We start from the raw sequence: 24,749 nt of genomic DNA, 5'->3' as shown, positions 1-24,749 counted from the left end.
CGTAACGCAGCAAAACATGCGAGCCCGTGTGGGGATCTGCGCCAACGAATACATAAACTTGCTTTTAGGAAATTCCATTAATCTCCAGTTGCACTCCCGGCGCCGTATACACGAAGTCCGTTTTGTGCGTTACATCGATTGTTTGGATCGTACTATTTTCTCCTTTCTTATATATCCTTATTCGCCATAGAATAATAACAAGCACTGGTCTCTTTCTCTCTCTCTCTTTTTTAAGTACAGGACGGTGTCGCACACTGTACGGGAGCTCGATTTTTCGTGTCGCTTATCTTTAAGATTAATATGTAGAAATTCCAGACAGACTTGGAGCACAGATATTCGCACGTAATTTTCCTGGCAAATCGCATCTACCTTCTCGTGCGATTTAATAGCCGACTAATAACTGCCAGCGCGCTCGTGCGAGCACGAACATATGGATATATTACTTTAATTTAAAAATTAAGAACTATATAATGTGTTTGAGTAAACCAAGCAATGATGTAGTCTCCGCGACATTACAGATAACCCAAATTGAAAACGATCACGCTCGGTCAACTGTGTAATCTCTTCCAGTAAAAGAAACGTACCTGATAAAATATTAACATGGTTGCCTTTAAACTTGTCCTTATTCATTCTCCACTCAAATCTCCAATTCACATCAAAGTGTGCATTGAACGGACGAGAGAAAGATCGCTATCTACATTGCGATACCATGTCCCTCTTTGCTCGCAACGCCCGTGTCTATCCTGCATAATCCTGGTATCGAAATTATATTGCAAATCGTAATAATAATTTTCCACGTCTTCTGCCGATACGCCGAATCTCCCTTGCAATTTTGTCCGGATATTTATCTTCCCTCAGCCTTTCTTGGCCTCGCCTCTCCGTTATACACACTTATCGCGCTTCGACGCAACGCTCGCCAACGCCATTCGGCATTCGCTTTTCCATTGAGCGCTACTTATTTCCCACTGTCGGTCCCTCTCCATCTATCTAAACTATGTGTATACATAAACTATGTCTATTCAAGCGTGCCGCGGCGCGCTCGGCTGCTTCCCGTCTACCGTGTCAATGCGGACTAGCTGCTACGAAACGGGATAGACCATTGGCGCGCCCCAACGAATTCCTTGGCGCGAGATGTCGCGATTCCGAATGTTTAACCAGCTAAGCTAAACGACGGCAGGCCGATGGCTGAACACGGCCCGGAATTCCCGACGGCGATGCTTCTATACCGATGGAAACGGAATGAGCGACGATCGGCATATTCGCATTGGACACAATGAATTTACGGCGGATACCTCCGACTCGCAAACACCGTCGAGGAACTTCGTAGGGCGTCATCATTTTCCGGGTTATCGAGTTGCCGGCGCGCTGTGGTTGATGTCGCGTGACGCGTAACTTAATTCGCGCCTGAATTGCGGGCTCTCCAAGTTGTTAGGGCCCGAGCAGAATGGCTGTCTTGTATTCTTAAGTCGCAAGACAGTTATGGCGCGTTACTTTAAGACAAAGACTTAAAACATAAAACATAGTCTTAAGAGTACAAGACAGCCATTCTGCTCCAAGCCCTCAAGGTATCGCTCATCGTCGACGCGAAGGGCACGGGAAATTAGAACATTCACGGGGAAATCGTGAGATCATAATTTGCCCGAGGAAAAAAGGACGAAACGTCGGAAGGAGCGCTTAAAGACCTTGGCACTCGAGTAAATACGCGAGTTCGTGTTCGTGCCAGTTACTCTTTTAAGATGTAATATGTATCCAGTGCATCCTCCCCCTCTGCCCTCTCGAATGAATTCCGGGACGCAATATAGTCGCTTAATCGCTCGTAATAACGCCGAGACGAATGCGGCGCTTCCCGAGACGACTGTCGCGAAAAACCACCGTAATTTCTGGCGGATGGCACCGTATAATCGCCCGCGGGCGAATTTCACGTTTCTCGGACGCGGTATTTTTTCATCACTCGTAGCAAACGTGTTTCTGCCTTTTTGACGACGATCCAATAAACGCGCCAAGGGGACAAAAATACAAACTCGTGTTTCATTACGCCGCAAGATTTAATCGCGCGCGATTAAGATTTTACTTCAATGACACTAAATTGCCATTGGAAATTGTATCTCGCGCGTAAGGGTAGTATCGCGGCAAAAATGCAGTTGCCACCGATAGACACGAACGTATGAGCATTTGGGACGCGAAGGACATGAAGAATTAGCGCGCGCGTCGACTAAAACTCCCCGTGCTCCCGGCGTACATCGAAACAAACTTGGAGCGAATCGACAGACATCGAAACTCAGTCGTCGAGGGATGGCGCGCACGAGTCCCGATGCATCGTCGCTTTACATTAAAATCCTTTTAACTTGGGCACCGCGTATGAGGTCGTTAACATTCGCGAGAGCTCTCGACGACGCGATTAACCAAGGAGCAAGAGGAGCGCCGACCGCGGGCTCGTCTTTCCACGAGCGAGTGCGGTATCGTCATCCTGCAAACAGCGTATATGCATTAAACCATGAACCCACTATCCCCGACGTCATATCCAATACACGTTGTTAGGGGGTTGCTGAAGCCGCGATACAGTACAGGGAAACGGGGGCGGAGCGGGGACAGGGGGGAGAACGGTAGGTGGCTGCAGGGTGATTTCGAGGGTAGCTGCCAACCTCCCCCCAGTGCGGTAATGGCATTAACCGAGCTGCAATATGATTACCGCTCTCGCAAGGTAACCTGATCACACCCGAAATCTATGGGGTGTCCGGAATATGAGAGAGAGGGGGAGGAGGACGGAGAGAGAGAGGGGGGAGGGGGAGAGAGAGAGAGAGAAACTTGTGCAGTGAGGAACAATGTATTGCGCTTGGAATAGCCGTGCAACGTTACGCAACTGCGGCGGTTGCAGCCGACGCCGAGGTTCGGCTGGCGTTCTCCCCCTTAATCGCGTTGCGCTTTTTGCGGCTCAGATTACCCGTGAATCATTAGATACTCGGGGCCCCAGTAGAATCGAAAGCCACCACCACCGCCGTGCTAGGGATCGTTCCTTATCTCGGCATTACGAGATTAGTCTCCCGTCGTTTCTCTTTCTCCTATTTTTTTAACCGTCCCTCCTCGTTCGACGAAGTAGACTCTTTTTTTCGTTAATTGCCCGCAGATTTTAACAATGACAAAGTTATCGGAAAATGCAACATTTTTTGAAAACTTAACGCCTGAGAAATTCACGTCAAGTCAGAGTTAATGCGCGATTCGTAAGGGATATAAATACGTTCCAAAAAAATGAGCAAAACGCATATATGAAAGCCGTACGAGACTCACAAGTCGCTGCCGATGGTAAAAGCAAGTTTTAGATGCAATAAATGCATAGCTTGATATTTGCATTGAAAAGAGTTGCGATTTCAAAGTGTTTCGCGGATTTTAGTAGCTACAAACAAACACGTCAACGATGGTTTTTCCCCCTATTTCAATAATATACACGCGAAAAAGAGACATTCGCGAGTACAAGCGACGAGTGAAAGCTCCGTTTCTGCGACGGCGACGTCGCGCTGCTTAATATCTTTCGAAAACAGAGAATATCGTCAACGCGCTATATGAAGAAGAGGGTACTTACCGTGAGATGTTGAAAGAGCCACGCCCTGAGGATGTTCGTCGCAACCTTAGGAAAGATACCCCGTTTCTTCTGGTTTTTCTTTCCTGTGGAGTCGTCGTCTTCCTCACCCGTGCCCTCGCCGCTACCAATACTCGCGTTACTCGCGTCACCTGCAACAGTAAGAAGAGAGCCAAGGTCATCACGTGCCGCCTCGGTAATTAATGTAAATTTCCCGAGCAATTCCTGGTCCTTTTATTTCACGTCCATTTGTCGACGGGGGACAAATATGTTCCTATGTATTTTTAAGATCGTTGTACAAAGCGCAAACTTTCGCGCAAACTTTGGCAAAATCATACCTTAGATCGTTTAAGATTGCGATAAACAAAAAGAAATCAATTTCGGTAGGCGATTAAATCGCGAGATACCTCGCACGTCGAAGCAGAATTCCCGACGCGTTTAAACTGCGCTCCGATTTTCGGTCCATACCCTGGTGGGCGATAACTACCTCGACCCTAGGGCTGGTTCCCATGCATACAAACACCATTAAGCCACCCGCAATCACCCGGCCCCCTTCGACCCGGAGAACCCCGTACACACGCTTCGTTCTCGGCTCAACCACGTACCCCTGCCCCTTCCCCATCCCATTTCGCCTCTTCTCCACCCGCGTGCATTAATTCTCCGTCATTTATCAATCTTAGCTTTTTAATTGCACAGTCACCGGGGACTCAAAAGCGGGACAGTAATGAGAGACATTAAGACGCTTTCCAGAAGCCCGAACGTCATATTTTCATATTATCAAACGAGTGATTCGTACATCGCATAAAGAACAAGCCGCGCATTTTTATTTACTGTATATTGCAAAACATGTTTAATATTTTATCTAAATTTTGATGCGCTATTATTCATTGTTTTCACTTTCTGACTGTCTTTATTAGTTTATTCCTAATTTATTTATTGCATCATTTCTTTTCGTCATTCAAACTGCGTGCCGAGAAAGACAAAGTGATGTCAAAACGTACGCTGTTTCAGCTGGATTTGCAGACGATAAATTTTATTTATCCATTTATTTCAAAACAACACCTGCTAGCGCTCGTCCGTTTCTGGCTCTTGACCGTCTCATTATTGTAATATCACTGATTACAGCTGTGATAATACGACTAGAGTGACCGTTACTGTCCCACTGTGACACAAGTTTGTGGATGATTATGGGATAAAATGCAATTTCGTCGGAATTCACGTGACGTTCCGGCGAATCAATCTCCCCACGAGCCTGGGTGCCGGAAGTCCGAGGTTTCTTTCGTTCCTTCTTCTCGCAATCAGCCAGAAAGGAGAGTAGAGAAGGCTACTTACGCCAGCGGATTATAAATGACCGAGCCTTATCGTAATGCCCAAGGCCCCGATTCCCAAGGTTCTATCGTAACAGAGAGATCAGGGTGAGCCCGGCGCTCCCAGGGGGTTCGCGATGACAGGTCGCCCGGGGGCGCTGCCAACTCACCCCTCTCGCTCGCCAAAGAACGGTCTCGTGCCCGAGATTAACTTTGAATTCGTCGAGCGGACCGTCATCGGACAAGGGGAGGACGACGGGCAGGCGGGCAAAACGAAAAATTTGTCCGCCGTAAGAGCGGACGGACCGGAACGACGGGAGATCGATGGAAATTGGTGCCGCGTACGACGTATTCTCGCGTGTGCCGCTTTCTTGAAACGCTCCGAGGGAGAGAAAACGAGAAAAGGCGCCTCGGCTCTGCGATTCGGCGTGATGGATATTTATCGTGTCGTGACGCGATTCGTTCCGATGAGCCGACAAATTCTACGAAACGCAATTTCCCCCGGAAAATCGTCAGTTATCGGCGAAGCTTTAATGCGGCGAAAAAAAAAATTCGCACCTGTAATTTATAATTGTCGCGGAAGAAAAAAACCGCGTTCTATCGCACGAGACGTATCCCGCGCCACTGGAGATCAGCTGACGATTCGACGACGTCGAGCTGCCGAGCCGCGGTGCCGTCCAATTGATTGGTTTCGCGAGACTCGGCGATTCCGCGACGGCCATTTCTTTCTCATTGACCAAGTTTGTTTGCCATCCGGAGCATTAGGTCCATTGGCGGCGGTCGTTGCGCGTGCGACAAAAACGACGTTAGACGTTCACCCTCTCCACGGCTCAGACGGCCGGTTAATGGCGTGTCCGCAAAGTCGAATAGGGCGGCCTGCGAGCACATAGAACCGGCGGGTGGCTAGCGAAATAACGGAATGGCTAACGGGAACGTCCCTCTGATTGCAGTTAATTTACTCGCTGAATCGGGTTAATGTAGCGTACCGCTCGTACCGTGCTGTGCCGCGCGGCACCGTACGGCGACGACCTATCGGTGTCCCGGCGAAAGAAAATGGTCTCCTTCGTCGGAGCATTGTTCATCACGCTCGGCGAGCCAGACTGAATCCTTTTTAATCGCCCTGTAATTTCTAGCCCGATTAATTCACCCCCGTAACGACAAACGCGCAACGCAATCGACCGATTTCTATCTCGGAAGAGTCAAACGACAGGTCAAACGTCGCAGAAAACCTACATGTAATTGAAATCAATCCCCGCGCGCATGTGTGAAACGTTTCAGAGTATTGAGATTTATCGCCGGGCACATAAAGAGTTGTCCGCGAAGTCGCATTAGGAAAACGTCACGTTGTGATTGCGATAATTCATTCGTAATGTATAATGCGGTTTCCCGTGACAGGTCGTTAAAATCTTATTTGACTTTAGATACTCTCCGATACACATTAATGTACATATGTAATCCAGCTGCACTGGTATTTCACGAACGATCATCCGCCCACAAGCTGTCATCGATAATGTAATGTCGTTTCTCGTCGTTGCAATCGAGCGCGCGCGTCACGAGATCGGGATCGTGATCGACAACCCACGTCGAGAACGTCCGTCCTGGTACGCTCTCGTTCGTGAACTTTGCGATAGAATCTAGCGATGTTCTTATTTTTTTTCAACATTTTAGCGCTTCGTTCTAATCGAAGTACATTTCTATCGTGTACTTGCCCTCGGGCAATCGATAGAAAATATTCTTGCTTTTCGCAGCGAGAAATCATGGGCTTTCAATCATCGTCGTAATTGTTCATTAAGCAACACAATTATTTGTAATGGACAAGTAACACAAGGAACTCTCGATAATGAAATTAACAGGTGAGAAAAAGGGCTTTGTGGGTACAACGCGGCTGACAGTGCGCAAATTAAATGTTATATCGATCTTTAATAATTAATATGATGCATAATTGTACACTGGACGTTTCGCCCCTGTTTCCAGCCACTTTTAACGATGCGGTGACAATTAAATCAAAACGTTCGCAGGCTCTTCGCCGAGAAATAGGTGAGCGACTTCAAAATTTTCACGGTCTAAAGATAGCGTGACTTTCCGCGAGGAAATCCCAGGCTCGCTTGGACTACAACGTTAACTCGCGTTGCATCCCCGAAGCTCCCTTTTTATGCGTCACTTATTAACAATAAACTATATAGGAATATTTGTATCGTGCACTGCGTCTGCTGTAAAAATTGACAGCGGCCACCCATCTCGCGTACGACGATCGTGTATCGACAAGTGCAAATGCTCTTCCCAGCTAAATATACAACGGCGGCACACAAAAATCCGCCGGTGAACGTACACACGTGAGTGCGCTCATTCACACGTGTACTCGTGTATCTTGCGCGATACGTTTACGAGGATGCTCTTGGCGGCGGACGTCAACGACGTCGGCGGCAACCGGGGGTAGAAAGCCATATCGTCTGTGTGTTGATTTACGCGGCGTACCGCGCATTTTTACTACCGCGTTATAGAGATTTAAGTGCGGCCAATTATATGTTTATGCCATCCCCCGCGCCTGCCCTCTCCCTCGCGGCTCCTAGTTCTCCGTCCAATAGCGCTCCCGAGCAACGCGCGCGAATGCCCGGAACGACGTGCCCGGTTTCTTTCTCCCGACCTGTCGCAGCTATACTTAGCGAATGGAGAATGGGTGAAACCTCACACGCCGGCGATAATCTATTTCGAGAGAGTCAATCTTTATTGCGCGCGCGCGCGCGCGCCGTCCTCAAAGTTAGAAATGCGAATTTTCCGTTGGAAATACATCGCGACGACAGCGGCAATCAGCCCGGTCTCGTTTCAAACAGAGACAGCGATACGAGATAACGACAATCGATTTTTTTTTGGGCCGTTATCGCTAGATTTATCGGGTTCGTTAGCTGTGCGTGCAATCCATATTTTCTTATATGTCGATTTGCAATGCCAGTGCACTGTAAAATTTAGCGAGTCCGGAAACGTTTGGAATCTCCAGGGGAATCGATGCCGACGATCACACTGGGATGGAACGTCAAGCCGAGAACATCTTCCTCGAAGACGAGCCCGCAGCCTCTATTTAGGATGGCCGCGCAAACTGTCGAAATAACCAGCACATATGGCCGCCGAAAATAAACTGCTCCTTATTCCCATCCCGTCGAAACGAGGATCGCACTCGTCTCTTTCCCTCTCTATCTATCTCTCTCTCTCTCTCCTTCTCCCCTCGCCCTCCCTTGCCTACCCTACCCTTTCCTCCGGTCCTTCCCTCTCGCTTCCTCGTCTTTCCTTTTCACACCCTTCCTCATTCACTGTGTCTTCCAACTACGCGAATCCGCTTCGAACTCCTCTTTAGACGCGAGCTCGAGAGTGCGCGACCCTCCGGCACAAACGCGTAGGTAGAGAACGCGCGCCGGATACTAAGACATTTATTTGTTGCCGACTATGCCACGTGCGTAAAAAAGAGCCGAAGGGCGAGGGGGGAAAAAAAACGAGAAAAAGGTGGGACATCGTATACGCCTCTTCGAGTATCGCGTTTCGCGGTCGCGCAGACGATCGCGCCCATAATCGTAGCTTCGGCCTTTACGACGTCGAGGCGAAATTTTGTAGGCTGCGAGATAACATCGCGAAAATTATCGATTGCTCGCGGGAGAACGAGCGATATCAGGACAGCGCGCGAGGTGCCATCGGCTCGTCTTACGCCTCTGAAAATCGCGAGAAAGGTCGTTGCTCCAAAACACGCCGGCTCCTCCGGCCCGAGTTGATCCGAGAGTCCCGCGGCACACAACCGGCGCGAAGAGCGTATGTCCTCTCTCTCTCTCTTCCACGATTCTCAGACTATTTTTGACGATGAAATGTGGCTCGCCGGTGTTCCTCGCCGCGTCATGTCGCGCACGCGAGAGGATCGTCGCGGACGATTTCACGGAGAGCGCGCGTATCCGCGCATCTGCGTGACGCATACGAGAGCGCCGCTTAATCCGGGAATCTGCTTAACCGGGAGATTAATCGGCGATTGTGGGAGAGATGAGGCGCGATGGGGAGCCCTCGCGGAGACGATGGCGGGCAACGAGAGACGGTTGCATCTCGCATCAGGCTGGTCGGCGTGAAGCGCACTTTGTGCAAGTTTATCTTACAAATGAGCCGCGCGACGCGCATAATTTAAGGCGCCGCTTTCGCGCGCGCCCCGAGCCACGTGCGCATTGACAAGCGATTTAAAATCAAGCTCCGGCGTGTTTTCCATCCGTGCGCCCTTTAATCGTTGCATCCCCTACCTATAAAAAAAGTTAATGGAATTGCAGAATTGCGCCGAGCGCATTAACGCCTTTACACCGGACTCGATCTCCCGGCGAGATTAATTTCTGTCCCGGGAAAAGTCACGGCAAGCTCTCGCACTAAAATTACCGCCGAAACGTTGTGACTTTCATAACAGTAATTATATCGCCAAGGAGGATCGAGGAGCTTTGCGAATCATAACAGATTCGTCGGTTTATACGTTAAGATAAAAAGGGGATTTAGAATCTCTTGAATTTCTGTAAGCCCAATGACGCACGACACGTCGGCGTATCGCGCAACGAAGAGGGAAGAGACCGAAATATCTGCCTATCGCTACGAACCGGGAATATGAGACGAAGGGACGAAGAAACGGCCAGAGAGATGTCGGAGCTATGCGGATTAACGGATGGAATGTCGGCCTCTCTCCTCTCCGTTCGGCTCTCCGTCTAAAAGCATCGCCTTTCGTTCCGTTCGCTTCGGATATTATTGTTATGATAGAGTTTCGGGAGTTTCAGGAATGTCGCCCAAAGACTTCGTGAAAAACGAGAGCGGCGCGGCGGCCTCTCTCTCTCTCCGATTCTAATTCTTCCGATTGCTTTTACAGAGGCGAGCGAAGAATATCGCGGGCGACGAAAATGTTCGACGCAGAAGCAATCGTTCCGTTGCCCGGCGTCGTTTGTCAACGGCCGCCGCCCGGGGGCTTTCCCGATTTATCTGACGAAGCGAGATATAAACTCGTTAAAAACGGCACCGACGGAAAAAGAACTCCACGTCGCGCGCCGGCGGAGGACGGAATTTCCCTTCGCGCGCTGTACGCGCGTACTCGCGGCTGCTCCCTTTAACCAGCGCGCGGTTCATTCTCTTTTCGTCGATCTCCGCGAGAGAGAGAGAGAGAGAAAGAGAGAAAAAAATACGAAGCGCAGACCGAAAGCTCCGTGGGCGAGAAGCTAGCGCGGGATTATGGCGATAAATAAAGCGCCGGGCGGAGGAGAATAAAGGCGGGAGCGAAAGAACGAGCGCGATTGATTGAGACATCGGCGGAGCAACTGTGACAGTTATCTGATTCATGGATATGCCGAGTGTATTTTATGCCGCACGACCTATGAATACAGATCGATCGGGCGGCGCGGCGCGACCGCGTGGCCGAAGGAAATCATAGCTGCGCCTTCGCGCGTATCACGGCTGTATCAATTACGCGCGGATCGAGAGTCGCGGCGCAAGGGCCGAAGAAACGGGTGTACGCTCGCGCGCGGCTAGGGCCGAGGAAGGAGACGACGACGCATTGGGATTCAACGGACGTGCCCCGGCTACCGGTTTCGCGAGGATCCGCGACGGCGCTCGATAACAATCTATACGTGATAAATCGGCGATTTGTATCCGCGGTTCCGAGCGGATACCCGGCATTAATTCACGGACGCCTTTTTCAGGGGACCCGGCGGGAAAACATAAGTAGACGCTCGTCGGATTTATGGGCGGATGGACAGCGAAAGATAAACTGTCACGAGGATTACGGAATGCGCGGAGGGACGTGGGACAGGGTAGAATTTTGGCACGGCGCGCTGATAGTGACAGGTGCTGGATGTCATTACACACCTACGCATGCTATATCTTTTTGTAGCACTTCATGTTCGTCCTGTCAGCCGAACGTAGCTTCGGCAAGTAATATTTTTAGCGCGCCGCGCAAAATAAACGGCGACGATTCAATCGACCTTTTTGGCGATTTTAACATTTTTTCCACCCCCCCCCCCCCCGGCGCTAATCAAAATGGAGACGGAAATACGCTCCGTGGATACCGCGAGAAGCGCAGACAAATAGATAAAGCCGCGATATCTCCAGGGCAACGTTGCCAGCGGAGCACGTACGAAGATTGTACTAATTAATGCCACGGGACCGTGCTGCGGCTTCGGTGATGTGCTGTTACTAGCAACGGCGCTGTTACCGCGATAATTACCGGTAGGACGTGAGACTCGGTCTTAATTTGGTCTACCGGTGAAAATTATTAACGCGCAACGCCGTACGCGATGACCGAAATGTTCGCCGCGCGACAGCGAGAATCGAGTCCATTCATCTCTCTTTTTTTTTCTCCTCTGCTCGATAAACCACGTTCAAGATTCAATTCGGAGTAACCGTATTAGCCGGATAATCGTGCGAAATGCGAGATTAATCCTTCATTTACTTATTTATCGCTATCATTACTTGCAGAGGATTCTAACAATCCATTCGGTTCCCCTATCACGTTTCCATGTATTATTCACACGCAGATGTAATCGCTTGCGCGCGAAATTGTGTCATGTGGAGGAAAGGTCCTTTATTATGAAACAGGTTCTAATATGAGGTAGCAGGTTTTCAGCACCCAAATTCAATCGCAAATCTTTTTTCGCGAACAATGAATTTTCCACTAAACAGATTTCGCTCCAAGGGCAATGTAAATTCACGGTGGAATCAAACGATGACGCCTGTTAATTTAACAGAAACCCCGCTAGCCCATGTTAGGAGGCTTTCCTCTAACAACACGCTTCTAATATTCTTCGTACGCATTTAAAATTTATCGTAAAATTATTGTCAAGTGAAATTGGCAAAAGTAGAAATTTCCAACACTGTCAGTTTAAAAGTGGGAGTAAATTTTGTACTTGCAGTTCGACCTCTTTTACCGTCTCAGGTTCCACTATAGAATAGAATTAAAGGTTCAACATAGGGCCAAAATTTCGACTCGGGAATTGTTGTCAAATCGCGTTCGCACACGCGGACTTAATGGCGGACGGATAAAGTGCCGCCACGTGCTCCACAATTCCAAATCCTCCCTTCGCGGCTTCCTGTTGATGCGAACGACGCGCGACGCGATTAACAGGTAATTCGCGCCCGAGATTCCGGAATCTCCGTGATGCTGACGTTTGCGTAAACTTCCGCGCGGTCCCCTTGAGCGATCGTTCGGTAAGCGTGTTATCTCGGGCGAAGAGGCCGCGCAGTAAAATCGGTCGTTCGACCAGCTGTAACCCACGCAAATAAAAGCGCTAATGGAAACGCGCCGTCGGTGGATGCACCGTCGACGGCATTCCCGACGCTCGACGCGTGTCCTCGTCGTCGCCGTCTTCGTCGTCGCCGTCGTCGCCGTCTTCTCTGTTGACAAGCGCGGATAGCTTTCGGGACATGTGACGAGCACGTGTCCCGAACGAGAACATATCGGCTTTCGTCCTGGGATTAGTAAGCCACGGCGTAGACCTCCTCGCGCCAGCGAACTTGACTGCGGCGCCCGAGTTCTACTTTTTGTCACCATGTGCGGCGTCCCGACGCCCGTTTAAACTTCTCGTCATGCGCCGCGATGCGTTAACACTCGTTTATTTCCATATCTCTGCCTCTTTCCCTCGCTACTCAAACGATAATTATAAACCGATCGGAACTACGCCGGTCGACGAACTCGTTCTCGGATAAGACTCTTGCCGCGACTGTGCACGGCACAAGTGATAAAATATTATCATAAATTATGTCGCGAAGACGTGCTTTTGTGCCTTTCAATTGCCCAATGCACGGACTTTTTCACTTTTGTCTCGAACTTATCGAGACTTTATCTCAACGATTTAATATACGTATGCGATTTGATATATATGATTGTCCGCAAACTGTCAGCGCCGCAATCAGTTGATTCGAGCACCAGCCACGTATTCGTACATTCGCGCGTGCGGCAAGCAGAGAGACGTGAACCAATTTCAGCTTGGTCAAGAGAAATGAGCACCGGTGGCCAGTAATGAGCCAGAAAACTGGCGACAGCTTCGCTATGCACTCTATATTCTATTCCAACGAGATGGGGCTGCGATATTGCGCTATGTTTGCCCGTCGACATGTACGCACATGCACATACGCATAATCACGCGCGCGCGTGTGTGTGTGCGGTGCGCATGAAGGCCTATAACTCACGCGACTGGCCCGCAGGCTCGTCTTGTTAGCGCCCCGCAGAAACCGAACTGAGATTCTCCCAACTATAATACGGTCTCCTCCGGTATACGCGCAGGGTGCCGAAGGATCGAGGTGGATTCGACGCAAGGTAGGAGGAAAGGGTTGGAAATCGAATCGGTGGAAAGAGCGCGGGGATAGTGCCAGACGACGTAGGGGATTCGGGAATGGAAGAGAGAGAGAAGAACAGAGAGAGAGCGGCCAGAAAGACGAGGAAGAGGAGGAAGGCGAAGAAACGTAAACCCTCCCCCTTCCCCGAGCTTCATCCTCCACCAACGCGCATAAATGCATAGCTATCTCCGGATGCATCTTCACCGGCGGAACGACCGAACGAAAAGAGCGCGTTATCGGTACTCCGACCTGATAAATCCCCCGAAAGAATAATGAGTCGACATTATTCATGCCGGCCCGTCAGCGTCGCTCGACCGGTCCGCTCTCTCTCTCTCTCTCTCCCTCCTAGCCCGTCCGTTTCACCGAAGGCAACGTTTCGGCACTTCGCCATTACGATCCCCGAAAACGAGCGCGGGAGAGCGATCCGCTCGTAGAATCGACCGGACGATATTAGGACAGCGCTTAGCTGGATCAACTGGAATTCGTTTGGGGCACGGACGGAGGGATCGGGCGACTGGTTCGTTTGATCGATAGCGCGCTCTGACTTTTGCCTGATACCCATCCCCCGGACGGCAATGTTAGAATGACGCGGAAGAATCGCCCGGCCCACGATTTAGGTGAAAGATTTTTCAAGCAGATTCAGACTTTACGGGGGAGGGAAAAAAACCGAGCCCCTTTAACCACTAATTAAGTCTCGCTTAATATTCCCACACTTGTTTATTATCGCGGCCACAGCGGCGCGTGCTAAGAACAATCGGAATGGCGATCGCATCGTCGTGGAATACGCCCGCGAATTTAACGAGACCCTGCGTCGCGCGGGGGCGCGCGATAAGGATTCCGAAATAAGAAGGTACGAGGTAACTCGGGTGAATCTCATACATATTATTTGCGTCCGTATTCTTTCGTTTCATTAATGCCGGCAATAACTGCTCTTTGTTCTTGTTTGTCTAAAACTTCCATTCGCGGCGCAGTCGCAGCGAGCGCGAATTCACGGCTGCCGTGACCGCCGTGGCTCAATTTCCGTTTTACCAAGAGAAACAACGCCGCCCTCCCCGCCCGTCCTCCGATGCTCGATATTACCAGATTCGAATTGCCTACCCTCCCGCTACGTCGCCCCCCCCCCCCACCCCCCGAGTACACCCGGCACCCAGCACCTACCGGTGACATTGAGTGACACGTTTAGCACATCCGTTTTATTACAACTTCCCCTTTCGGCCGCGGCTCTCTCTCTCTCTCTCTCTCTCGCCAATTTGGTCGCGCTATAAAACACGTGGCGACAGATTCGGCACTCTACAATCACTGAACTATCGGGACCGATCGGCAGCAAACCCCTTTCGCCTCGGTCCGCGTATCGGCGAGCGACGACGCGAACTTTGAGGTCCGTCGCTTGGCGCGCGGTCAGAAGGAGCGAGAGATCCCAGGCTGCCGATACGAACAATGAATTATCGTGGCAAACAGAGATTCAATTTTCCGCGAGCGTCCACGAAGAAAAATCAGATATGGGCTATCTCTTCTCCCCGGTGTGTCAAACTTGGGCGCAGATATAAAAGTCGGCCGCGATATTTTATACGAGCATGTCGGCTATCGACCGCGTCGACGTAACCCGATTGCCGATAAGGCCGCGTGAACGGTTGGCCACAAGTTGGAAGGAGCTTTTTATCCATGACACGCATCTACGGAATGGTGAAACGGCGGCGGCGCGAAAGCGAAGGCAAAAGGGCGAGAACGGGGCCGGCGGACCTCGCCTCTTCTCTTCTCTTTGGACGCGCCGCGTTATTTAGTGCCGAGTATCGCAGCGCCATGCTTAAGTGCTCCGTTGACTTACATCCCCTCGTACCGAGACCAAAGGAGCGAAATATTTTTCCGTCGAGAGGCGCGATGGAATATCATCGAGAGCGCGGCGGAGCGATTAAATTTGTCAGACGCGAATAGTCGCGGATACATTTTATCTGAGTATGACAGGGCGCTACTCTATCCAAATAGTTACACAGAAAGCAGAGAAGTCGAACCAAACTGTACGTTGTGTTTATGCGCGAAAGCAACAAGTTTACACATGTCGCACTCGTGGCCAGCGGGCAATTCACTTCGCTCTCTCGATCAAAAGGATATCGCGATCATCTCCATTTTAAGTACATAAATACGCGTTATCGTGTCACGTAGGGAGGGCCATATGGAATCCAAACATGGCGATCTGTCCGATCAGATGCCTTAGGTGGCCGCAGACTCGGCCATTCCTAAGCATCCGAGATTGGTATGACAGTGGGAAACGCGAGGGTCGTCTTAACACAGGCTCGCACACATGTTCTCACGGAGCAGGATGGCGCGCGCGAAGTAAACATCGAGAAAGAAGCGAGGGAGGCCCATTGGTTGGAATGGAAACGACATTCCATCAAACCAAATTCCATCTCATGTATATCTAAGCTGCGACCAACGTCTTCCTGTTCTTCCTTTTTCCTATTCTCCGAATTTGATCGGTGCATTTCTTCACCGGGGAACCGATACGCGTGTTTGCAACGGTTAAATTTACGCGAAACTTCTAACATTGGGAAATCGGGCGGGTCAAGAGCGGTTCGCTTCTCCGCGCGATCAGTCAAATTTCCATCGTTCGCTTTCAACGAGGTATCCACGGGGATGCTCGCGTTCCGTCAGGAGCACAAAGTGCTGACGCAACTGCACGTTTGAATTCGTGCAACGCGATGATTAAATCGTGGCACGTAAAACGACAGTTGGCAAAGAGAGACGAGAAACATCTTATTTACAATGGCGTCAATTAACAAGCCGCTGTAAAAGCGTCCTCGAGGGAGGGTGCGAGCGGTCGTTTAATGGCGCCTTACTTATGCGCCCCTTGTGATCTCTGGGAGATCTGAGATCGATGTGGAAGCGTTAGCCCCCCGACTATGAGAAAGGTCGGGCGATGCGACGGCAAATGGGTGCGTTGACGTGCCTCGATGGATGCATTTTTAACGTAACCAAAATAGCGGCGGGTTCGCAGTTTAGAATAGCTTTCGACGAGAGCGAGGGAAAACAAGATAAAGGGATTTACAGAGAAAAATAGCAATGTAGAGAAAAATGAAGAGAGAGAGAGGAACAGACGAAACAGCGACAGCTGTAACAAAGGCAACAACGGCGATGACGACGCCTATAATTCCATCTCCGAATACCACGCTTGTTTTCTCAACGCTACGGTGGAAAAACCTCCCGACCGTATCATCTACGTTAGATTGAAACATTCGATACAATTAAAAATTGTATCAGTAACAATTGGTCGTTTCGAAATAAAAAAACCGCCACGATATAGCACGCTTGAGTCTTTTACAACGCAATGCGGCGTGCGAGCGAGCAAGTACGGGCTGGTATGGTCGCGGGAATACGTTTACAGAGCTAGAAGTTCCGAGGTCAGGCCCGTACCTAGAGCGACACGACGATGGCAATATCGACAGTCGTAAAGTTAACCCCTTATGGCGGTGTTGCAGTACGCCTGGCATAGCACGTCGCTATCTCGCGAGAGGCCAAAACGAGAGTGAACCGCGGCGCGGCGGAAGAGGGAAAAGTTGCGTTGCCTGATATGCAGATAGAAGAAGTAGGTGTTTGAGTATGTAACGTCGCACGAAAGACCCGTCGCGTAGGCGAGACGTCCCGTTACTTTACGATTATTTTATCGCCGACCGTCGTTGCCGTCGCTGCGGAGTCATCGGGAAAAAGGAAGGGAAAAAAAAATAGAAACGATCAAGGTGAAACGAAGGGATAAGAACGCGCGCGCGGCTTTCGTGCCGCGATACGTGAAATCGCTCGCACTTTGACAAAGCAAAAGTTCATAAAACGCGGAAAATTGCGAGCTGTGTAACGCGTTGTAGCGTCATTAATGATAACGAATGTATACTTTTTCATCAAAGGATTTCACACGTGTTATTCTATTCGCCGTAATATAAGAAGAAAAAGAGGAGCTCGTGTTTTTTTTTTGGTTTACCGTAAGCGAAATTAAAACAGAAGTAACGCAGGGCAATTTACATACTGTGTACTAGAGCGGTAAACGTAGTATCGGTTACGAGGACGATTAACGTAAGTCGAGATGCGAACCGCGGCGCGTGGACAAGACGATCGTACGGCCTCGTAAATCAATGCATGCTCAGATTGCGCTCGTATTAGTGTCGGTTTTACGGCGCACTTAGAAAGATAGATTAAGTGCGCGACCTTAGTGTACCACCGATCAATGGAACCAGATTGCCGATGGTCGCGGTTTAACGATCAGCGTTCCCGCCCCATTGAAATTAGAATAAGATATTTAAAGCGTGACTCGCCGCGATCAGCCGATCGTCAATCCAGGACGTTGATCCTTCGCGTGTCAACATCACGTGCCGGCGCTGCTGTTGCCGCTGCGCTCGGAGATTATGTAAAAGATATTTTAAGGCTCGCGACCCCTGTCTCTCTCCTCATGATTAATGAAGAAGACGAATTTATAGAGGTACCGCTAGCGCGACGTCAAGGTCACAACGTGGTTGTCTTAACGCCGCTTCGAGTACATCACTCGTTCTGTACGGACAATACTTAAGAGCCACCTCGTTACCCGCGTATCTTTAGCACTGTGCGTGATATACTTTTTGCAATTTCTAAAATACATGTGCCCAACGTCGGAGCGTCGTGATAAAAGATTATTTTAATGGCGGATACTCCGATATTCCTATCGATTTTTATATGCGATATTTTTATATGCAAAAAGCACCATAAACTTATCTACCCGTCAATTTGCATCGCACACGCGCGCACGAGCGTCCATGAACGCGAAAACAACGACTACAACATGGAGCCACGACTGCAACGTCGTCGCGTATGTAAATGCGCAGAGGCACCTGCAGTGATAAATTGATTATTCCCGACCCTCCCTCTCGAGTCTCTTCCTTTTCCTACCGGCGGTTCTCTCGAGGCCTCTTGAGCAACGTGACTGCTCGATCGGCTCGCCTCTAGGTCGCATTATAATAAATACATAATGTCGATACTTTATATTTTACGCAGGCAGAATTTAAAGAATACCGTAAACGGCACCCTCGGGCATTGAGCCTGCAATTTCGCAAATTTCTTAAGCGCCCAAGATATACGGAGGATAGAAGGCGAGCTAACTGTTCAACTATGTATTACGGAAATTGATCTAATTTTTATTTCATGCTCAAATAAGACTGCGTTCAATAATAAAATATTAACACAAATTCTTCGTTGTTTACATAAATTGACTTTTCCAACGGGAAAAAAAATATCAAACCAAAGACTCGAATTTCGATTTAAATTAAATCCGCAGAATATTGCGTGTAAAATTTTAATCCGAAATGCAAATTCATATTCGCGAGAAAATTTGACGTCTGCCCTTTAACAAGAGTTACATGCGGTGTTATCGTCGATTCAGAGAAGAGGTGAGAAGATACAAGACAGATCAGAGCGCGGCGCGCGGGTACGTGATCGTGTCACTTTGGTAACCGAGTCAATACGCCATTGAAACACTCGATGCCGAGTCATCGAGTGGCCCCGTAGAAGCACGCGTTGCATGCGGATTGCATCCGAGAAGGGAAGATTAGGGGCAGCAAGGGGAGGGACGGGATTGCATTGTTTCTCTCGCCGTGGCAATCTGTTGTCGGCCCTCTTCACTCGAGTGTCCTCATTCTCCCTTCACTATCACTACACCGCCGGCATCACCACGACTATCGTGTATCGCGGGCAACATCACTACCATCGCAGCCGCCTAGTCTCATCGCCCGTCGCACCGCCCGCTACTTTCATCGAGTGCTTAGACTTTTCGACCACCCTCGAATCGACCCTCCTCGAGCAACGTCGGCTACGCCACTCCCCTCTGCTTCTGACTGTACCCTTCGAGCACCGACAATTAGTTTCCCATTGACCTATACCGCGGACCCTCGATGGTACACCTCGCGAAAGAATTAAACCGGAACAACAAACAAAGGGCCGCTTAATTCAAGGGTAGCGCGGAAAATCGACCTGTATTTATGATAAATCAACTTCTATTGTTGCTCGCGTTCACTGAACGTACGATATTTTTAGTTAAACACAATCTTTTTCTTTTAACGACACTTTTCTGAATGTTTCAATAATCACGTTTGATCAGAACATGTTGTGATAACGTGCATCCAATTCTAACGAGGAATGTTTATAAGTGTACCGGAGTAGCGTACTTGACAAATACTCGCGCGTTAACCCTCGCAATTGCGGCCCGAAGGAGCTACGGCCTCATTATCGAATCGTACACACGATCGGCGTTTACGACGTCAGTTGGTGCTGGTCCACGTGCATGATTGTATGTGTTTGACACCGCCGATACCAGGCGATACCAGTCGGAGGCACGTGTTGGTCGTGAGAGCCGGTGTGTCACGTCCGGCAGGTAGTCGGGAGTGTGTAACACACGGGGACGATCTCTGCGCGTCTCTTCTGTTCTCTCGCCGTTGTAATTAAACGCGAGGGAGCTCGAATAAAAGTCGCGCGGCACCACTAATTAATGACGCCGAGGTGTCGAAATCGAGTCGCAGTATTTCACCGGACTCGGTTGGATCCCACCGACTCGTTCGCGCCGACGTCAACGACGGTCGACGACGGCGGGGGAGAAAACGCGGGGGACAACTCGCACCGTATAGATTCTCGGGACACAGGCAACTAATAGAGCGGAGCGAGAAACAAGCAGCCGAGGAGATAACGGTGAGAGGTCCCGTCGCCTGGTCCGGCATAATAATTTGTGCGCGCCTTACTCTTGCTGGCGAGGAGACGAAGAGGAAGGGATGAGCGCAGACTGAAAGCTTGACGTCTCAATTACGAGGAAATCTCGATAAAAAAGAAAGGAACTCGTGATTAGAAGCAGCGAATACGGAACTACTGAGAAGAATGTAAGAATTTTCGAAAACTTGCGTCCTACCAACTGCAAATGTAATATAAACACTATTTCTTATTGCCTTTGCAACTCGTCGCAAATTCATTTAGAATTTTCTGCAATATTAATTATGCATTATATCACGATAGATGTGCGCCCAGCACGAAAAATTATCTAATTTAATTTCGAAATTATATTTTGAGCAATACTCAAGCATTGAATAGAGTAAGACGTATTTCTCACTGGGATCAATCGTAAAAAGAAGCGCGAGAGAAGAGCCGCGATTGGGAAAGATACAAGCCCTTGTATCTATAGATTATATGCGATGGCTCCCATGTATAGTGGAATGTAATGCCGCAATAACATAACGTAGCGATAACATTGTTTCAAGCATATACGAGGCTCCAACGCAATCGAGTATCTCGACGCGCGTCTTAACAGATGCACCTCTCTCTCGTACCGTCTTTAACAACGTGTCGTACTTTAGTTCACTACTCGAACACGGTATTACTGCTCGATAGACTCGCCCTATCGCAAGTAGTACGTAATGTCGAAGCGTCGACACATAACGAAAGGTCGTAATGTCTAGGGTCAATGTTTTTTAGCGGAGCTTTTCCTTGTAACGCGATATAAAAAAAAATACCGCGTTATCGCGAGAACTCACGACATCTATTGTCTAACGATAAATTTTTTTCCAGATAAATCGCGATGCTCTATGTTGCCGTGAAAGGACTGCGTCAAACGATGTCGGCGCGAGTTACGCGATAGAAAACAAAATGCAATTAACGACAATGGCCGCGTCTGTTCATTAGCATTTTTTTACGTGCTCGCTCGCGGCCTTTGTTCTATTTTCATTTCGTTCCATCACAGCGATCTACCGGCTCTCCTCTTTTCTACGGCCAGCCACTTCGCTTCATCGCCGGTGCGCGCTTCATCCCTTCGCCTCTTCACCTTCAGCATCCATTGTTGTCGGCGATGGCGGTGCGCTCATTGTGCTCCGACACAATAATAATTGCGCTAATGATCGCGCTCGAAAAGTGCTTCGTAATCGGCGGGGTAGGGACCCTTTCAGACTCTTTAGCCCGTTCCTTAAAGTAACTACCAACGTGATAAAACCGCCCGCTCGATAAAGAAAAAAAAAAAGAAAGCGATGAAAGGGCTACAAGTCAAAATCTACGTGTACAGCGAATGGATACACGCGGACAATCAAGATGACTCCTAGCGAACGGTATTACTATTTTTACATCCACTTTACGCGATCGATTACAGATTCGCCCGAGTGAGCACACATCAAATTGCCAAAAGTGCAATAATGAAAGAGAATTTGCAAACAATTTGCATAACCGGCTAAACGGAAACCGATGTGGTCGATGTACAAAGGAGCAGATACGCCCGGAAGCGATCGTCAGGATCGAAGCGAGGACGAAAGAAGGGTCTAGAGAAAAAGGGCCGTGGAACCACTTTCTCGCTTCATTCCACGCGCGGTATTCGCGTCGGTGCCCAACCACATATTAAAGGGATAATGTAAGCGCGCGCCCGCTCGCTCGCACGTGTGTGCACGAATCGTACGTACGTACCTAGAACGTGCGTTAACGTACGAAAGCGGGTAGGATACGCCACGCGGGGCACTCTCTTCATTTCCAGGCTGTCACGAGCAGAAGAAGATTCGGCCTGCGTTTGACAGCCCCAGGGTCTGGGTTGGGTGCTGCTGCTGCCGCTGCTGCTGCTGCTGCTGCTGCTGTTGCTGCTGCTGCTGCCGTTGCTGCCGGGGCTGGGCCGTAGGTTGAGAGAATCGTGCAGGGGCATGCTGGAGGTGGAGGTACACAGTCGAGAGGATCAGCGCGAAGGGACGGGAGAGAGAAAGTTGGCGTGTGCCGGTACTACCGATTATACCGTACTGCATCGTATTGTTACATCGCGAAACCACCCCTTCTACGTTACCCTTTTCTCTTGCGCGGCTGTAACTCGCCTTCCGCTAGCGCTCTCTTCCACCGGTATTCGTTTCTCTCGCAAAAAATTGCGGAAGCAGACCAGTACATAAATAGCTGATATAGAGTTACAATACGTGTCTCCTTCCTTTGGAAATATCGGCGAATCACCTCGTATTTCTCTCCTTCTCTCTTTCGCCAAGAGCGAGATAGAATCTCTTGGCGAACCTTTCGTTTTAATCACGGCTTCTAGATCCGTTCACCTTTACTGCGTCCATTGTGTGCGCGTGTGTGTGTGCGTGCGCGTGTACCATAGACTCTTACGCCTAATCTACAATGTGTCTATAAACATTCTGTTTTATATAAGCCAGTTAAAACGCTCGAACAATTTGTCGACAACGTACGATTGTACAATTTATCAACTTGCACAAATTTCTTACACGTATTTATTGGTTGCAAAGTAGAATGTTCCTAGACGCAACATTGTAGATTAGGCTTTAAAAACAAACTATGCTAAAATATGACCGCGCAAAAAACAAATTCTACCGAGGTTTAAATTGAATCATCAAGCAAATGGAATACTCATTGGAGCGTGTTGTTGCGCAAGAAGCCGGGTGTGAAGTTGTAATTACTTTGCATAGTAATAGCTTCGTATCTGCATATACGAAGGTTAAAAGAGGGAACTCGCTCATCGATGTGTAATACGAGGCTGCCACGTCTTGACTGGTATTGAAAGGAATACATAAAAAACTATTATCCTAAAGGGAAGTCTGAAAGAGCATCTGTAGATAATTAATTGTACTGTAATGTACTATTTTCTCTTCTATCGGTCCGAGGCTCTGCGCATTATCTCTAGTATTAGTTCCAATGCATTATCGTTCTTGACATAATCGCAAACGCAAGAAAAACTCGCACTTTTTCGTCGAGTTGAATTATGCATACAAATGTGAAGAAAATAAATGTAAGCGCATCTTATAGACGCTGACGCTACTATTACAATCATCCTGTTTGAACAACGAATCGTCAACCGAATTTTCCTCGTGCGAAATGTAACAACAGCACGGCACCTTCGATGAATTATTCGGTGAATTACGATGACAAAGGCGGTGGATTGGGACGACGCGAAGGGAAGTCAGAAGGACGGAAGTAAAAACTAAGAGAAAAAAGGATTCGAGAGTGTTGCGTGGATCGGAGGACCAACGAGATTCCCGATGGAAACTGAAAATGCGTATGGAGCAGACGGGTTACAGGAGGGCAGATGCAATGACGGCTGCTGTTTAATATCGGTGCCGCACATGGGCGCACTCCGAGACACATTTCACTAATATTGCACCAGCCAGCCAGCCAGCCAGCCAGCCAACCAACCAGCCAACCAGCCAGCCAGGCAGACAGCAGCCAGCAAGCGGCAGCTAACGGAGACGGCGCACTTTCCAGCGCACGCTTTACATATCTCTCGGCGCATTAATATATTCAACACATATGAATATTGCAGAGAGACCGAGAGACACGTAGGAAGCGAGATAGAGAAAGAAAAACGGGACAGAGGCAGAGAGAGAGAGAGAGAGGTGGGGGGGGGAGGGAGGGAGGGAGGGACGGCGAGGGAGGCAGGTAGAGATGATGTACTCGCCAGCTAAACCATTGTGCCTATCTTGGGCTTCATGAAATCTGCAATTCTCTCGCTTTCGCTCTTTCACTATCTCCTATTCCGCGTTCCCTTCGCCTCTCTTTGTTCCGCGACAGAGCTTTGTGCTTTGTGCCTCTCGCAACTCTGGAACTATTTCCGTGGCTTTGAATAAGGAACTAATGAATACGAACTGTGGATGGTGGCAAGCTTATATATTCCCTTTATAGCTTATATATACAATGTGTATCACGTTTATCGTACGCGTACATTTCTTTCGCATTCAGGCCACTTGGTTTCTTTTCCCGCCTATACCTGCAACAATTGTATCGAAAGACCGTGATCGCGACGAATACCTTTGTAGCCTCGAAACGTAAGAAATTAATAGAATCAACGGCAACGACGTTATCGTTAATGTTCCCGTGTTCGCGATCATCGACTGCTGTAGTTAAAAGACAACTTTGTATCTCCGCGAAAAAATGTTTCTCTATCTTTTATTTCTATCAACTATCTCCGTTAGTGCATTCCAGCTGCATCGTGCAGTTTCGGCGAGACATTTTCGAGCGAGGCGTTTTCTGCCTCCATGGGAACCAATTACCCTTCCACCCTCTCTTACGAGAATGGCCGGCCCTCTGGGCGATGGTCGCCGGTATACGAAAGTCCTGTTCGCGCGTGTGCATACGTTCGGGAGAGTCGCTGTATGCACGAGTACAACGTAGCGTGACAACGTAGCGCTATGCGTGCACATAATGTACACGCATATATGCGTACATACACGCGCGTAATCACCAAGTCACATGCACGCACGTTTCTACATAAACACCCACACGCGTAGATATTTTATACATATATGGTATACATAATACATGTATGTATTATATATACATATGCGTATATATGTACGTGTGCGTGTATTGTATACAGGGTGCTACGCAAGACTTTGACGTCCGGTCATGAGAAGGTAGAGGGGACTAAGACAAACAGAAAAGTATTGTACTATTTTGCGCTTGGACGAATAGTTATCGAGATACGAAATTTTAAAAATCGCCGTATTAGCCCAACCTACTGGCGAATGTAAGCGCGCGGTGAGAAGCGTCGGCCTAGCGGCCCCGCTCGAGGCGGTGTTCGGGGA

General features: G+C 49.1%; 1 protein-coding gene across 3 annotated transcripts in view; it reads right to left on the bottom strand.

Moving 5' to 3' along the window:
• LOC105567704 (homeobox protein homothorax) overlaps positions 1-24,749 on the bottom strand; it is a 400,400-nt gene that overhangs the window by 148,312 nt on the left and 227,339 nt on the right. For all 3 annotated transcript variants that reach the window (XM_012022777.1, XM_012022776.1, XM_012022778.1), the window contains exon 10: positions 3,578-3,726. In XM_012022777.1, the coding sequence (XP_011878167.1) occupies positions 3,578-3,726 (149 nt within the window). The remainder of the gene's footprint in view (positions 1-3,577; positions 3,727-24,749) is intronic.

Source organism: Vollenhovia emeryi, unplaced genomic scaffold (genome assembly GCF_000949405.1).
Source record: "Vollenhovia emeryi isolate VEMERY1.0 unplaced genomic scaffold, V.emery_V1.0 DF939135.1, whole genome shotgun sequence".
In the NCBI taxonomy this organism is placed as follows: domain Eukaryota; kingdom Metazoa; phylum Arthropoda; class Insecta; order Hymenoptera; family Formicidae; genus Vollenhovia; species Vollenhovia emeryi.
This window is presented reverse-complemented; position numbering and strand designations above follow the sequence as displayed.